Genomic DNA, 15,453 nt, shown 5'->3' on the forward strand with positions numbered 1-15,453 from the left:
CACACAGTTTCTGCTCAGGAATTGAATTTTCCTATCTGCCAGTATACTATTCCTGGTTTGCTTCAGGTAAGTGATAGCATAATCAGTTTATAAATCAACTAACCTGCAGGCTTTGCAGAGTTTTTTGTCAACAGCTCAACTATACAACTTAGTATGCATGCCACCAGCTTTTTACATGCCATTGTGACATCTCATGACAATATTTGGCAAATATCACTAAGAGTTTGAACACAAATACTGTTATAGTTACTAATACACCAGCAGCTTCGAGTACTGTAAAAGACTGCTAGGTGTTCAAATAAAGGACAGAAAAGTAAGTTTATGCACTATAATTTTAAAAACTTTAAAGGTAATTGATTGGCTCAGGTGGTAGCGTGCCAGGTGCTGGTGTTGCTTGTTTTAGATCAGTTTAAAGCAATCTTTTTTTAACCTCTAACCGTGGTTTTTGACGGATAGAAAAGCTTGTTTTAAAGTAAAGATTATAATTGAGAAGGCAGTGTTAAGTTATAACTGAAATGTATACATCCGACAACATTTAAAACTGCCCGCTTTAATAGAATTCTCACAATATGCAGGTGTTACCCTACTACTGCATTTAATGGTAAGTTCTATGTTTTCTGTGACGGGTCAAGTCATTTTTACACATTCAGTTTAACCAATCATATCAAGTTTCAGCAGGTTTCTATGAAGAGAAATAGTGTAAGGTTTATTGTAACCAAGCTTATTATGACAAAACCTAAAGAATAAATATCCAATTCTTACATGGGTGTTTGTTTATAATTATTATTTTACGTATCTGGTAGATTGAATGGTCTCTCTTTCTCTCCATCTCCTCTCTCTTTCTCTCCACCTTTCTCTCTGCCTCTCTTTTCGCCTCTCTTTCCGCCTCTCTCTCCACCTCTCTCTCTCCGCCTCCCTCTCTCCGCCTTTCTTTTTCTGCTTCTTTCTCTCCGCCTCTCTGTCTCTTTGCCTCTCAATCTCCCTCTCAATCTCCCTCTCAGTCTCCCTCTCTGCTTCTCTCTCCCTCTCTTTCCCTCTCACTCTTCGCCTCTCTCTTTCCGCCTCTCTCTCCGCTTCTCTTTTTGCTTTTTTTCTGTAACCAAGCTATTGTAACCATGCGTATTGTAACCAAGCGTATTGTAACCAAGCGTATTGTAACCAAGCGTATTGTAACCAAGCGTATTGTAACCAAGCGTATTTTAACCAAGCGAATTGTAACCAAGCGAATTGTAACCAAGCATATAGTAACCAAGCCTAAATAATAAATATCTAATTCTTACAGGTTGTTTGTTTATAATTATTATTTTACGTATCTGGTAGATTGAATCGTGACAAAAAGTATTTGGATAATGACGAGTGGCATAAGAGTAGACCTTCTGAGTAAAACGGAAGAAATGTAATGCCCAGAACACAAAGTTCTTAGTTACCTTGAATTCTCATTGCGCGTGAGAAAATCTCAAAGCACAATCATAAAATTCTTAAAGAGCATACTTCTACTGTGTTCTTATTGCCTAAAATTGTCCCCTGTCTAATTTCCTAACATAAAACAGATTGTTTGTGCAACGTTGGATCCAAAGGTAATTAGTAGTATTGGTTGAGGTAATTTTTCCTCTAAACCTGTCTCTATCACTCTTTTTTCCTCTCTCTCTCTCTCTCTCTCTCTCTCTCTTCTCTCTCACACACTCTCTCTCCATCTGTCTCTCCGTCTCCCCTCATCATTTTCTCTCAATCTTTATCTCTCTGTTTCTCTCACTCAATCTCTCTCTGTCTCTCTCTTTGTCTCTCTCTTCGTATCTATTTTTGTCACTCCCTTTCTCTTTTTGTCTCTCTCCCCGTCTCTCTTTTCGTCTTTCTCTTCGTCTCTCTCTTTGTCTCTGTCTTCGTCTATCTCTTCGTCACACTCTTTTTCTTTTCATTCCTTTTCATCTCTCGCCGTCTCTCTCTTCGTCTTTCTCTTCGTCTCTTTCTTTGTCTCTTCCTCCATCTCTCTCTCCATCTCTAGCCCTCTCTCTGGTTTTCTCTGTCCCACTCCGTCTTTTTCTCTCTCCGTCTCTCCATCTATCTCCATTTCTGTTTTCGTCCCCTTTTCTATCTCCCTCTCCGTTTCCCTTTTCGTCTCCATCTTCGTCTTCATATCTTTTTCTTTTTCTCTCTCTCCCTCCCTCTCTATATTTCTCTTTCTTTGCTTTTTCCTCTTCGTTTTTTCCTGTCTCTCCCTTTTTTCTCTTTTTGTTTTCTCTCCGTCTTGCTCTGTCTCTTTCCATCTCTCTCTCTCTCTCAGTTGGAAGGAGCACATTACAAAAGAAGCATTGCTATGACATACAGAGTAAGTATAAAAATGTATCGCCACTGGATAACTCTGCTGGTTACGTGGTAGTAAGATAGTTTACTCATAGTATCAGGTTACAACCTAATAATTCAGAAGATTGTAGTTTTGGCGTAGTATCCAGCAAAAATGAGCACTCGAGTTAGCATATTTGCTCGAGCAAGCTTTAGGATCACTTCACAAATGAATTGAAAAGAATCAATTTTCTGGTATCCTTTACTTACTGTGGAATTGTATCAACTCAGAGCATTCTACCAGTAAGAATTGAATCAAATCGAGTCTTTACTGTCATTATAGAGGAATTGACTCGATTCTCTATTTTCAATAAGCAAAACGACTCGAGTCATAGTGCACCAGGAAATTTCACATGGGTAGTGATGTCTTAAGTAAAACAATCTGTTACTTGATGTGAGCCAAAGTACAGATGTCAGTGCAGTCCCATTTTACCATGTTTTTAAAAATACCTTATCACTGCACATAGCTTATTGATGAGTAATAGGTACTACGCACTAGCTTTATGGTTTGTCTGTGCAAGGACAATAAGCTTATTTATAAGCTTTATAGCTGCTCATGAAAATCGTTCATTCTACTAAAAAGCATTTATAATGACTTGGCTTTGCAACTATACTATGTAGACAACAATCTTGATATGCATTGATGTTAGATTTACTCAAAACTTTGCCACACTAAATTAAGTAAGTTAGGTTATCATCGTGCCAAAATGAACCAGCTGCATAGTTTCCCTTTACTCACAAAACAGCATAAAATCGTGGTTTCAATTGTTTTTCATTTCTGGTTTAAGACGAATGAAAGAAATATTGAAAATGGCAACTTAAATGTATTTTGGCTAGTGAAGTCCTTCAACATTGAACCAATGATATCTTTGGCTAATACATTTTTATTGTAGATAATGTGTGTCTGCATTTTGATCAAACTGCAAAAATGATAGCTTTTTTCTTTTGCAGCCGGATTCACCGAACTAAAAAAAAATTTAACCTCCTATTTGTTTTTAAATGCATTGATTCTTATGCAGAAATTTTGTCTAATTCTAAAAAGCTTTAAATTGAAGTGAACAACAGAAACTCTGCATTTACAGCAAGAATACCGAGTGTATGCCAGCAAAAATGGTAGGCATGACTTAATTCCTCCAAAAAAAGCAATAAAATCCATAGTGAAATAGTTGAATTTTGCTATACAAACGCTCAATAGACTGATCTAATGCGTGTAGCTAAATTAGCGATATTGTGCGGTTTATTGCTATTTTGATATAATGTCATAGGTCAATTTTTGTAAGAATTGATATATAACTGATTTTGTTGGTCTGGGAAAATTGATTAAATCGTGCCATTGAAGTTAAGATAGCTAAAGAATCAAAAATTGAATTGGGATGTTTTTGCAATTAATTGTGAATTAAATCAATTCTCACACAACATATAATAACATACCAGTTTATATAACATACAAACTGGTAGGAATTGAATTGGGATGTTTTTTTTTTTTTTGATGAGAATTGAAATGATTCGAGTCATTTTTCAAAGCTTTATAAACATATTTGGTATTTTAGTGCTTTCTATCCAAAACGCCTTTGAAGGCTCCAGGCTTTTCAAATAGTTTGAGACAGAGACCTTTCCAGAAGCACAATCCTTGTTTTTTTTGTCGGGATGTCATTCTATCGTTGTCCACCATCTTTGTAGACAACTTATATTGTTGAAAACACAAAGCTTCTGCAATTAATTTTTGCGAACGATGCTTTTGTTTACAATTTTTTTCTTATAACCTCAAAACAACACCAAAAAATACTATTAAATAGGAGAAAGACGATAGCTTTCTGCAGATATGGCGGCATTTTTGCGAACTAGCGCATGTGCAAAACGGATTGATGATTTTAAAAAAACGATGGATTGCTTGAAAGCTATATAATTTGTTGGCTATCAGAACAAACCCTGAAGAGCGCTAGGCAAAGCGTATATTTTTATATATATTTTTTCTAATTTTCAGAATTTAGTTTTTGAAATTCTTAATAATCTGAGCTTTAAAGCCAAATTGTCGTCTTTTAAATTTATTGGTGGAACAAATCTATTGTTCATTGCTTTGACAATAAAGATCATAAAAATATTACAGATAGATTAATATTGTATGGTAATGTCGCAGGACAGATATAAAGAATGAACTCTACCTGTAAGGCCTTCCGTAAACCAACTAATCCCATTTATCTTAAAAAAATCACTAATCTCAACTAATACAACTTGTTTTTGCAAAAAATATGTTGTTAGAATTTACGCTAATTCTATCTACATATACGTATGTTTATGTTATAATACTTACCACAAGCACTCGCAACCCAATCGCTATTACTGTCGGCCTCTGTAACCTTTCAACTACAAACAATAGCCCACCAGTATACTAAAACATACATGTAGTATTATTCTAATATCATGTAGCTATTGAAGTGTGTTAGTTCAGTTCTAACAAAGATAAATTATATTAGGAGAATCTCTCTTCTTGTGTGCAGATTTGCCTCCTCTTAAAACCTTTACAATATTTTCATATATATTTTTTCTTTAAAGATGAACTTGCAAAATAGATTTTAATTGATTTTATTAAAAGTATTGGTATTTCTTTATAATTGCGATTGTTTTTAATGTTCAAGGTGATCTCACTGCCAGCATGTTTTAAGATTAAAATCGACAAAACTTGCTTACGGCTAAAACACTCAACTCAAGCCAAAGAGTGATTATGATGTCTATAGTTGTAAAGAAGCTGACAGAATTGAGACGAATAACCAGATAGACCTATGACCTATACAATATAGATATATAGATCGATATACATTTTTACTGGTACTTTACATATAAAATATTCAACTTTATGTTAACAAATTTTCAAGGTAGGAAATGCATAGTGTATAGGTAAGCTATGTATCTAAGATTTGTAACAAATATCTTGTGTACTTTACTAGTTATGTCAAATTACATGTAGCGAAAAAAGTGTGTTTTCATTCTTTCAATGTAAACAATGATGACTCACTCACCTGACTAGATGAAAGTGAACAAATCAATGACGTTTCGTCACAAAGAATGTGGCTATTATTTATCTTATGTAGGACACCATGGCTTTGCAATGCCCAGTCTAGTATAGTTAATAGGTCTATGAGTGTAACACTTCAACTTAACACAATAGCCGATATTAACTTTTTTCAAACATAAATACAATCACAACTGATAGGAAAATACCGATACTTTCCGATAAAATTGGCTGAACCTTCTTGTAAGTTCATCTTCAAAGGCATAGTTGCCGATGGTTTATATACAACAGAAACTAATAATAAGTTGGTGAAACTGGTTGAACTAAGCTCTTGCATACTTTTTAGATCGACAGGTTGGATAATAGCAGGCTTGTGCGTGGTTGCAACCCACCAGACAGACGATATGTGACATTGTATGCAGTCTTTGTAATCCATCAAATGAAATTCAATGGCGATAAGCTTAGCATTGCAGAGACAGCTGTTTCTCGTAGGTATCAGAAGCATATGAAATCTTTTTTTACTTAATCATTAATGTCGTATACAAAAAATCATAAAAATTGCATTATTTCTCATTTGTGAATTATTACACAGTTGTTTTAAATAACTTGAACATAGTAATCTGTATAACTTTTATATGCTTTACCAAGTTATATAATGTAAGCTCGAGTGTAAATAAACCTTTTTATAACTGCTGCTTACATCCTCATGATCAAATATAGCAAAAAAATCAAATATGTAATAACTTGCTAACAATGACTTTTATTAAAGTATGTCAGTTTCGTTACATATGGAAAAGCTAATTTGTCTCTTACATAGAAGTACTCACATAGAAGTACTTTTTGTATAATTTTGCATTAGCAAAAAGTATTTACCTTGCCTCAAGGTGTAGTTTTAGGTAATTTTGTTTGAATGCTTCTGTTCGCTATTCCAGAAACCATTCTCATTTTGATGCAAAATGGACGTGCTCTCATTTTGGTTCGTTTAAAAGAAAATGTATAAAAATACTTTGAAGCCAGTTCAATGGCGGTTTAACGAAGTTTTAGTTCAAACTCTGAGCTTTAGTTTTTACCTACATTTCTTGTTATATAATTTTAAAAATCATTTCTTGTTATATTATATTTTTATATTTATATCATTTTAAAACTGCCTCTGAACAAAACAAGCAACAATTGCGCGTTAGCAAATCTTTAATAATCTGTTCGATTGATACTTCTTTACAGATTTGGCTGGTAATGGTGATGAACAAAAAACATCAAACCGTGACCCTTTGGATGGAGTTGGATTCAATGCTATTATAATACACCCTGAAAATCTTATTCAATCAGAAAGTGGTTACAATATGTTCTTCCTAGATTCAAGATCTTGTTTGAGGATGATCAACAGAGCTAATAGATTAGTAACAACCATATTGGGTAATTAACTACTAAGGATAGTAGTTTCTACTACTCACCATACTAGGAATAGATTTTAATATGTGTCTATCTACAAACAGTGCTGAACCTTGTGTGCAAAACATTTTAACAATGTACAAGAATATTTGTGTTTTGAATATTTCTTATAATAATATTATTTGTTTTGAATATTTGACTCTGTAATAGGCAGCTTTGATAATCCTAGCAACAGAAATGAGAGAATATGTAACTATGCTAATTTTTTTTGGCAGATACAAATTTTATGTTGTTGACAAATATAATTGCCAACAACATAAAATTATATATTTGTACAGTTTAAAACGCAGAAAAGCTGCTTTTCTAAAAATATAAATCTTGTACATGTACATGTAGGTAATTGTACGAGTGGTACTCTGTCAATAGCTGGTATAAAAGTTGGGCAAGCCTATGGAATGGCCTACTTTGAAGAAGCCAGGATGTTTGTTTTCAGCATTTCTTCTTACGTAAGTTATTTCTATTGCAGAACCGTATTCCCTGGGGTGGCTAGTCGGCTGACCCGCCCCAACATTTTAGGAATTTTTGGCGGCTAAATACAGTCAAACTCGGATAATTTCTCCCACGAATAAAATGTAAAATTTTATTACGAACACATGGCTAACTCAAATGGTTTTGTTTGGTCCGTTCCCACGCAATGATAAATTGCTTTAGATAACTCAACCTCAACATCATTAATTCGAACAGTTATTTGCCCAACGTCTACGGAAACGGTTTTTATCACTTTCTTCCAAGCCATAGAAATAAACGCCAACTTTTAATAGTTCTTAGGCGTCATTATTATCATCATCGGCAAAATACTCTTGTTAACAATTTTTATAAAGGTTTGGGAAAGATAAAAATTTCACAAACATCTGCTTGGCAATGACCCAACGAAAGCTTAGAAACCTTTGGATAAACTTGGAATAAAACCGGCAAAATTGATCTTTGATAAAACGGTCAAAAGAAAAAAATGTCTTTTTTCTGAGCGTTTTAACTGCGGTCAAGTTTAGCCTATTTTAATCGGAAAACGTCCTGGCAGTTACATCACTTAAAACAAACAAATCTCAAATACTAGAAAAAATGTTTACACTTTCCAATAAAATTTTTTAAAACTTCACATGAGATGCCCGGTTGAGGCCCAACATGCAAGAAACCTGTTGGGAGGCTTACACTGCCCCCTCCAAACCCCCAGATGCTCATAACTATTCGCCTAACATTAGCCGCCCCAACTTGCAACCAGGGAATACAGGCCTGTTCTATTGTCTGTCGGAGTAAAACCAAACACAAAGCACATGCTGTTAGCCAATGACTAAATGTTCTTTTTACACTGTAACATATTTTGCTATTAAGTAAAATTCGTAAATATTATAAATTTAGAATAATAGCAGTGTTTACGATTGAGACAACTATAGTGATCGGTTTTTTGTTGCTATTGCAAATTTTGATAGTGTTGTTGTGATATATTCACATCTCCTTTTACTTAAACTATTTTTGTACAGTGATAGCAGCCACCGTCTAGTCAACAAAGTAAACCTCAAATATATTGTGCTGTCATTGCATTATCAGTACTTACTAGCTTTCTAAACACCCATAGCACTTCAGAACAAAATTACCTGCTCTGTTTTAGGGCCTGCATGCATGTGTTTGGCTAAGCAGACAAAGGTTTGATGACTGCAAAATGTTAGTGAGTTCTGATAAATACACTTCAGCTGGTGGACAGGTAGGAAGAAAACTCGTTCGAGACTGGAACCATGATGGAACGTATAGCAACATTTTATGGCAAGAAGTTGAAAATGGTAAAGTAACATTATGTAGAAATATGAGCTTGAAAACTTATATTTTGCAAAAAAAGCAGGATTAGGGATTGTTTGTAGCCGCTGGTCCTAGACAGCTTATAGCGGTTTATCTAGAACACATAGAAAGTGTCTCTTTTAACGTCTCTCTCTTTCCATCTTTTTCCCTTCATCTCTTTTCGTCTCTCTTCGTCTCTTTTTGTCTCTCTTCATCTCTCTTCGCCTCTTTTCGTCTCTCTCCGCCTCTCTTCATCTTTCTTCGTCTCTCTTCGTCTCTCTTCGTCTCTCTTCATCTCTCTTTATCTCTCTCCACCTCCCTTCTTCTCTCTTCGTCTCTCTTCGTCTCTCCTCGTCTCTCTTCGTCTCTTTTTGTCTCTCTTTGTCTCTCTCCGCCTCTCTTCTTCTCTCTTTGTCTCTCTCCTTCTCTCTCCACCTCTCTTCTTCTCTCTTCGTCTCTCTTCTTCTCTCTTTGTCTCTCTTCGTCTCTCTTTGTCTCTCTTTGTCTCTCTTCGTCTCTTTTCTTCTCTCTTCGTCTCTATCCGCCTCTCTTCTTCTCTCTTCTTCTTTCTTCGTCTCTTTTCATCTCTTTTCGTCTCTCTCTGTCTCTCTTCGTCTCTCTTTGTCTCTTTTCTTCTCTCTTCGTCTCTCTTCTTCTCTCTTCGCCTCTCTTCTTCTCTCTTTGTCTCTCTTTGTCTCTTCGTCTCTCTTCTTCTCTCTTCGTCTCACTTCGTCTCTCTTTGTCTCTCTTCGTCTCTTTTCTTCTCTTTTCATCTCTTTTTTTCTCTCTTCTTCTCTCTTCGCCTCTCTTCGTCTCTCTTCGTCTCTCTTCTTCTCTCTTCTTCTCTCTCCGCCCCTCTTCTTCTCTCTTTGTATCTCTTCGTCTATTTTTGTCTCTCTTTGTCTCTCTTTGTCTCTCTTCGTCTCTTTTCATCTCTCTTCGTCTCTTCGTCTCTCTTCGTCTCTCTTCGTCTCTCTTCTTCTCTCTTCTTCTCTCTTCTTCTCTCTTCGTCTCTCTCCTTCTCTCTCCGCCTCTCTTCTTCTCTCTTCGTCTCTCTTCATCTCTCTTTGTCTCTCTTCGTCTCTTTTCTTCTCTTTTCTTCTCTCTTCGCCTCTCTTTTTCTCTCTTCGCCTCTCTTCGTCTCTCTTCGTCTCTCTTCTTCTCTCTTCTTCTCTCTTCGCCTCTCTTCTTCTCTCTTCGTATCTCTTCGTCTCTTTTCATCTCTCTTTGTCTCTCTTCGTCTCTTTTCGTCTCTCTTTGTCTCTCCGTCTCTTTGCCTCTCTCCGTCTCTCTTCGCTTCTCGCTGCCTCTCTCCGCCTCTCTCCGCTTCTCTCCGGCTCTCTCCACCTCTCTCCACCTCTTTCCGCCTCTCTTTTTTGTCTCTCTTTGTCTCTCTCCATCTTTCTCCATCTTTTTCTCTGTCTTTCTCCGTCTCTTTGTCTGTCTATCTCTTTGTTTGTCCGTATTTTTGTTTGTTCGTCTATTTGCTTGTTTATCTTTCCATCTGGCTCTGTCTCTGTTTTCCTGTCAGTCTCTGTCTGTCTCTTTGTCTCTGTTAAGTAAGATCTAGTAAACAATGCAAAAGCACCAATTTTTGCAACGCATCAACTTAAAAACTTAAAAGATCTTGACTTAAAAGATAGACAATAAAATACAAAATAATTTAAAAACAAGCATTCAAATTACTTGTTAAACAGTTAAGTTGCCTGTGTGTTTGTGCAGGTACCAAGAAGACATGACATCGGCATGTAGATACTGTACGTACTAGCTTTGTAATAGATTTCTTTTTGTTTTTGAAAGCCTGTGCAATTAAGCAGAATAAAAGTGGTAGAATGTAATTATATACATGCGAACGCTAACATAAGCTTATCAGCGCATCAACCAAGCATTGTTAATAAGTAAAATGTTAAAGAAATATTAATTAAAATTATTTAATTAACTAAACTGTTAATGCTGTTGGTCTGATTTGTTTTAAAAATTCACTGATGTAGGAAGTCTTATTAAAAACATTTCAGAATTTCCAGAAGCAGTTATTATGAGACGTGAAAGATTTTAGAAATGAAATTGTTTAGATACTGTATGTTTTGCAGGTATTAACCGATATGACTTGACGAGTTATGTTGAGAACTTTGAAAATGCTACGATGCTCAACTTTGACAATGAGACATTTATTCGGTATATCAGGTAGGACCCTTTACTATTTTGTTCAGGTAGGTATGTCTACTTTAGTTTGTTTATGTAGTCTGACTTAAATTAAATTGCGAAGGCAAAAACTAAAGTATATACTGAGATTAAAAATCAATTTCAAGACACTCTTAGTCTTAATTACTTTTTTTTGTACAGCAAAAAATACCAAAGTTAGCCAATCAACTTTTAAAACCGTGTTTCTATAGATCAGAAAAAGAATCTAATAATGAATTCATTATTTTCCATATACATTTAAATGTTAAAAATTTTAAAAAATTCATTGAACGATGCTGAAAACTTTTAGTATGTTGCAAATTTTAAGAAAATAATTAAAACCACTTTTCTAATATAGCTTTCATATTGTTGCATTTTTTGTAGTGCAAGTACAACTGTATATCAGTAAAATCTACCTACAGTGTTAATCTAGAGCCAAAAGAGCATTTTATGTTTGCATTCCTGATTTCTTATCTTCTCCTTGCATACGGTGCATTTCAAGAAATAAACTTATTTTGGTACAAAAACTAGATTTGCAAAAATTCTCATAAGTGGAAATGTTAGCCCATTTTTTGTATAAATGGACATTCACAAGACCAGCAAGAAGAATGTCTAAACTGATTCAATTCATACAAAAAACAACTAAATTATTTCTATATTTTTTGTTTTTTATCAGCTCAATTTCAGGTGAAATAAATAATGCTTCAACTTGTTGATTTTTATAGCCATTAGGTTTTTATATTCTTTTTAGTGCAACTGCAACTGAACCACTAGATTCTACGGCTTGGCATAAGACAGATGCTTTGAACTTTGGAAAAATAAATAGCTTGATGGTTATTCCTCCAAACGAAACATTCATGATGCTTAGTGATGATGAAAGAGGTGTGATGCTCTTTCTGGACCTTAAACCTGAGGGCAGTAATGGTGAGCTCAACTTATCACGTTTTATGTCTGATAAGTTGAATATATTTCACTTAAAGAACTAATTTGCTAAATCTTGTTTTGCAAACTAATAGTTTACAGATTATAGAATTTTGAGAGCAACTCTGCTTATTTAGCATGTTAAACTTTAAACAACAGCTAATCAAAAAAGGAATTTTACGTATAACAACAATATATTTTAAACATAACAACAAAATATAATTATATAACATTTTCAGCATTTAAGCCTTTGTGTTTACAACAGATGTTCTATATGAAGCTTATTCCACTGACTTTGCAAGAATTGGAAATGAAATACACCCACTGGAAGGCTGTGATTTTATATCTGATCCTGATAAATGGGCTTATTACAGCTTGTGCGACCTATCTATCGGTAAGACGTATATTTGATATAAGCATAAAGCTACGAATACAGCATTTTTAATAAAAGTTACATTTTTTAGAATGGTTAGCTGAACGATTTAATGAGTACTTTTATCGACTTTGTGTAGAAATAGAAAAAATATCAAGTTAAGGCTTGAGATCTGAAATATGAGTACATTTTTGTCTTGATTTTTCTAATCTCTTGCATTTGCCTTACTTTGAGAGTACATATGCTCATTATAAATTTAGTACTAATATGGGTGACTATAATTTTACCAATTAACTAGATTAACTGCTATAATATTATGTTAGTTTTTTCTTGCACTTGAAATACCCTAAAACTATGTAAAATTGATTAACAAATAACGACATTTTTTGGTTTGAGTTGCAACTGATGCAACTTAAACATGTTACAGCTCAATGATACATGAGTTGTAACTCAAACAAGAAAAAACTGTCCTAAAACCTGAAGGGAGTACAAGATGTAGAGAAGGGAACAACAAACGAAAAAGCTCCATAGGCTATAATTTGAAGCAATTCTAATATTCTGACCTCAAAATTTATTTTGGTTTTAGGTGAATACGAACCTGAACCTGAACTACTGGCAGAGCCCATACTCAGTATCACCTCCATTGATTATTATGATTTAGTCAGAGACACTGAAGTGATTGAATATATTTGTCTCAACACACTCCAGGTAGTCATACAGCATTCAAACAGATTAATAAATGACTGATAGTACTCAACACACACCAGGTAGTCATACAGCATTCAAACAGATCAATAAATGTCTGATAGTACTCAACCCACTCCAGGTAATCATACAGCATTCAAACAGATCAATAAATGACTGATAGTACTCAACCCACTCCAGGTAATCATACAGCATTCAAACAGATCAATAAATGACTGATAGTACTCAACACACACCAGGTAGTCATACAGCATTCAAACAGATTAATAAATGACTGATAGTACTCAACACACACCAGGTAGTCATACAGCATTCAAACAGATTAATAAATGACTGATAGTACTCAACACACACCAGGTAGTCATACAGCATTCAAACAGATCAATAAATGTCTGATAGTACTCAACACACACCAGGTAGTCATACAGCATTCAAACAGATTAATAAATGACTGATAGTACTCAACACACTCCAGGTAGTCATACAGCATTCAAACAGATTAATAAATGACTGATAGTACTCAACACACACCAGGTAGTCATACAGCATTCAAACAGATCAATAAATGTCTGATAGTACTCAACACACACCAGGTAGTCATACAGCATTCAAACAGATTAATAAATGACTGATAGTACTCAACACACTCCAGGGAGTCATACAGCATTCAAACAGATTAATAAATGACTGATAGTACTCAACACACACCAGGTAGTCATACAGCATTCAAACAGATCAATAAATGTCTGATAGTACTCAACCCACTCCAGGTAATCATACAGCATTCAAACAGATCAATAAATGTCTGATAGTACTCAACCCACTCCAGGTAATCATACAGCATTCAAACAGATCAATAAATGTCTGATAGTACTCAACCCACTCCAGGTAATCATACAGCATTCAAACAGATCAATAAATGTCTGATAGTACTCAACCCACTCCAGGTAATCATACAGCATTCAAACAGATCAATAAATGTCTGATAGTACTCAACACACACCAGGTAGTCATACAGCATTCAAACAGATTAATAAATGACTGATAGTACTCAACACACACCAGGTAGTCATACAGCATTCAAACAGATCAATAAATGTCTGATAGTACTCAACACACACCAGGTAGTCATACAGCATTCAAACAGATCAATAAATGTCTGATAGTAAACTCTGAATTCACCGGAGTTTGTATTTAGAGTATTATCTTACTTTGACAAACAGCTTTGACAAACAGCTTTGACAAACAGCTTTGACAAACAGCTTTGACAAACAGCTTTGACAAACAGCTTTGACAAACAGCTTTGACAAACAGCTTTGACAAACAGCTTTGACAAACAGCTTTGACAAACAGCTTTGACAAACAGCTTTGACAAACAGCTTTGACAAACAGCTTTGACAAACAGCTTTGACAAACAGCTTTGACAAACAGCTTTGACAAACAGCTTTGACAAACAGCTTTGACAAACAGCTTTGACAAACAGCTTTGACAAACAGCTTTGACAAACAGCTTTGACAAACAGCTTTGACAAACAGCTTTGACAAACAGCTTTGACAAACAGCTTTGACAAACAGCTTTGACAAACAGCTTTGACAAACAGCTTTGACAAACAGCTTTGACAAACAGCTTTGACAAACAGCTTTGACAAACAGCTTTGACAAACAGCTTTGACAAACAGCTTTGACAAACAGCTTTGACAAACAGCTTTGACAAACAGCTTTGACAAACAGCTTTGACAAACAGCTTTGACAAACAGCTTTGACAAACCCTTCATAAGTCCTATTCTAGAACTCTGTTTATAGAAAACATTAGTTGAAAGGATTATGTCGTCTTTCGATAAAAAACTTATCAGCTTTTACTATGTGTCATTCCTTTAAAACGGTTAGTATTGTAGGTTTACTAAAAATGTTTAAGCAATTTCTATATTTCATTCTAAAACTTTGTCTTTAAAAAACTTGAATTGAAAAGATTATGTCATTTTTGTTAATGTTAATCTTTGTAAATTTAACAGCTCTTACTGTGTGTACTTACTGTGTGTACTTACTGTGTGTACTTACTGTGTGTACTTATTGTGTGTACTTACTGTGTGTACTTACTGTGTGTACTTACTGTTTGTACTTACTGTGTGTACTTACTGTGTGTACTTACTGTGTGTACTTACTGTGTGTACTTACTGTATGTACTTACTGTGTGTACTTACTGTGTGTGCTTGCTGTTTGTACTTGCTGTGTGTACTTGCTGTGTGTACTTTGGTGGCAAGGTATACTAGGGTCCACAGTCAAAATAGACCCAATATCCAAGCTTCCGAGCCATGCCTAGGAAACCGTCTTAGCCTCTTCGGGAGGAGAGAAACTATACCCGACATAAAATGAGAGAGTAATTCGGCCTGAAAGTGCGATACCCAGTAAGCCGATCGGGTCGGCCTGGCGTGTAAATGAGGACAAGAGCGGCCATTTACTTGGCTGTAGAAGACTATATATTTATATATATATATACATATATATATATATATATATATATATATAGTTATATGTATACTGTATATATTTATATATACATATTCATATATAAAGTATGTATATGTATATATATAGTATATATATAGGTATATATATAAATACATATATAAGATAAACAGTATATATAATATATATGTATATATATATATACATATATGTATATATACATGTATATGTATAGAAAT

At 34.7% G+C, this 15,453-nt stretch overlaps 1 protein-coding gene and 1 pseudogene across 1 annotated transcript; both read right to left on the reverse strand.

Annotated features, from left to right (window-relative positions):
* Window positions 1-783: 783 nt before the first annotated feature.
* LOC137397551 (octapeptide-repeat protein T2-like) lies at window positions 784-1,719 on the reverse strand. The gene is made up of 2 exons (XM_068083843.1): window positions 1,682-1,719; window positions 784-1,093 (listed from the first exon to the last, which is right to left on the reverse strand). Exons 1-2 carry the CDS (start codon window positions 1,717-1,719, stop codon window positions 784-786), a joined length of 348 nt encoding a protein of 115 aa, XP_067939944.1.
* Window positions 1,720-1,753: 34 nt separating this feature from the next.
* LOC137397552 (RNA-binding protein 25-like) lies at window positions 1,754-10,317 on the reverse strand (annotated as a pseudogene).
* Window positions 10,318-15,453: the final 5,136 nt, after the last annotated feature.

This window comes from Watersipora subatra, chromosome 5, assembly GCF_963576615.1.
Source record: "Watersipora subatra chromosome 5, tzWatSuba1.1, whole genome shotgun sequence".
Classification (NCBI taxonomy): Eukaryota; Metazoa; Bryozoa; class Gymnolaemata; order Cheilostomatida; family Watersiporidae; genus Watersipora; species Watersipora subatra.

What these genes read in the sequence shown, in the direction of transcription:
- LOC137397551 (XM_068083843.1), bottom strand. Translation starts at nt 1,719, where the DNA reads ATGATGAGGGGAGACGGAGAGACAGATGGAGAGAGAGT. An exon ending in GAGACAGATGGAGAGAGAGT is followed by an intron (nt 1,094 to 1,681) that starts GTGTGAGAGAGA and finishes GCTTGGTTACAG; the next exon opens with AAAAAAAGCAAAAAGAGAAG.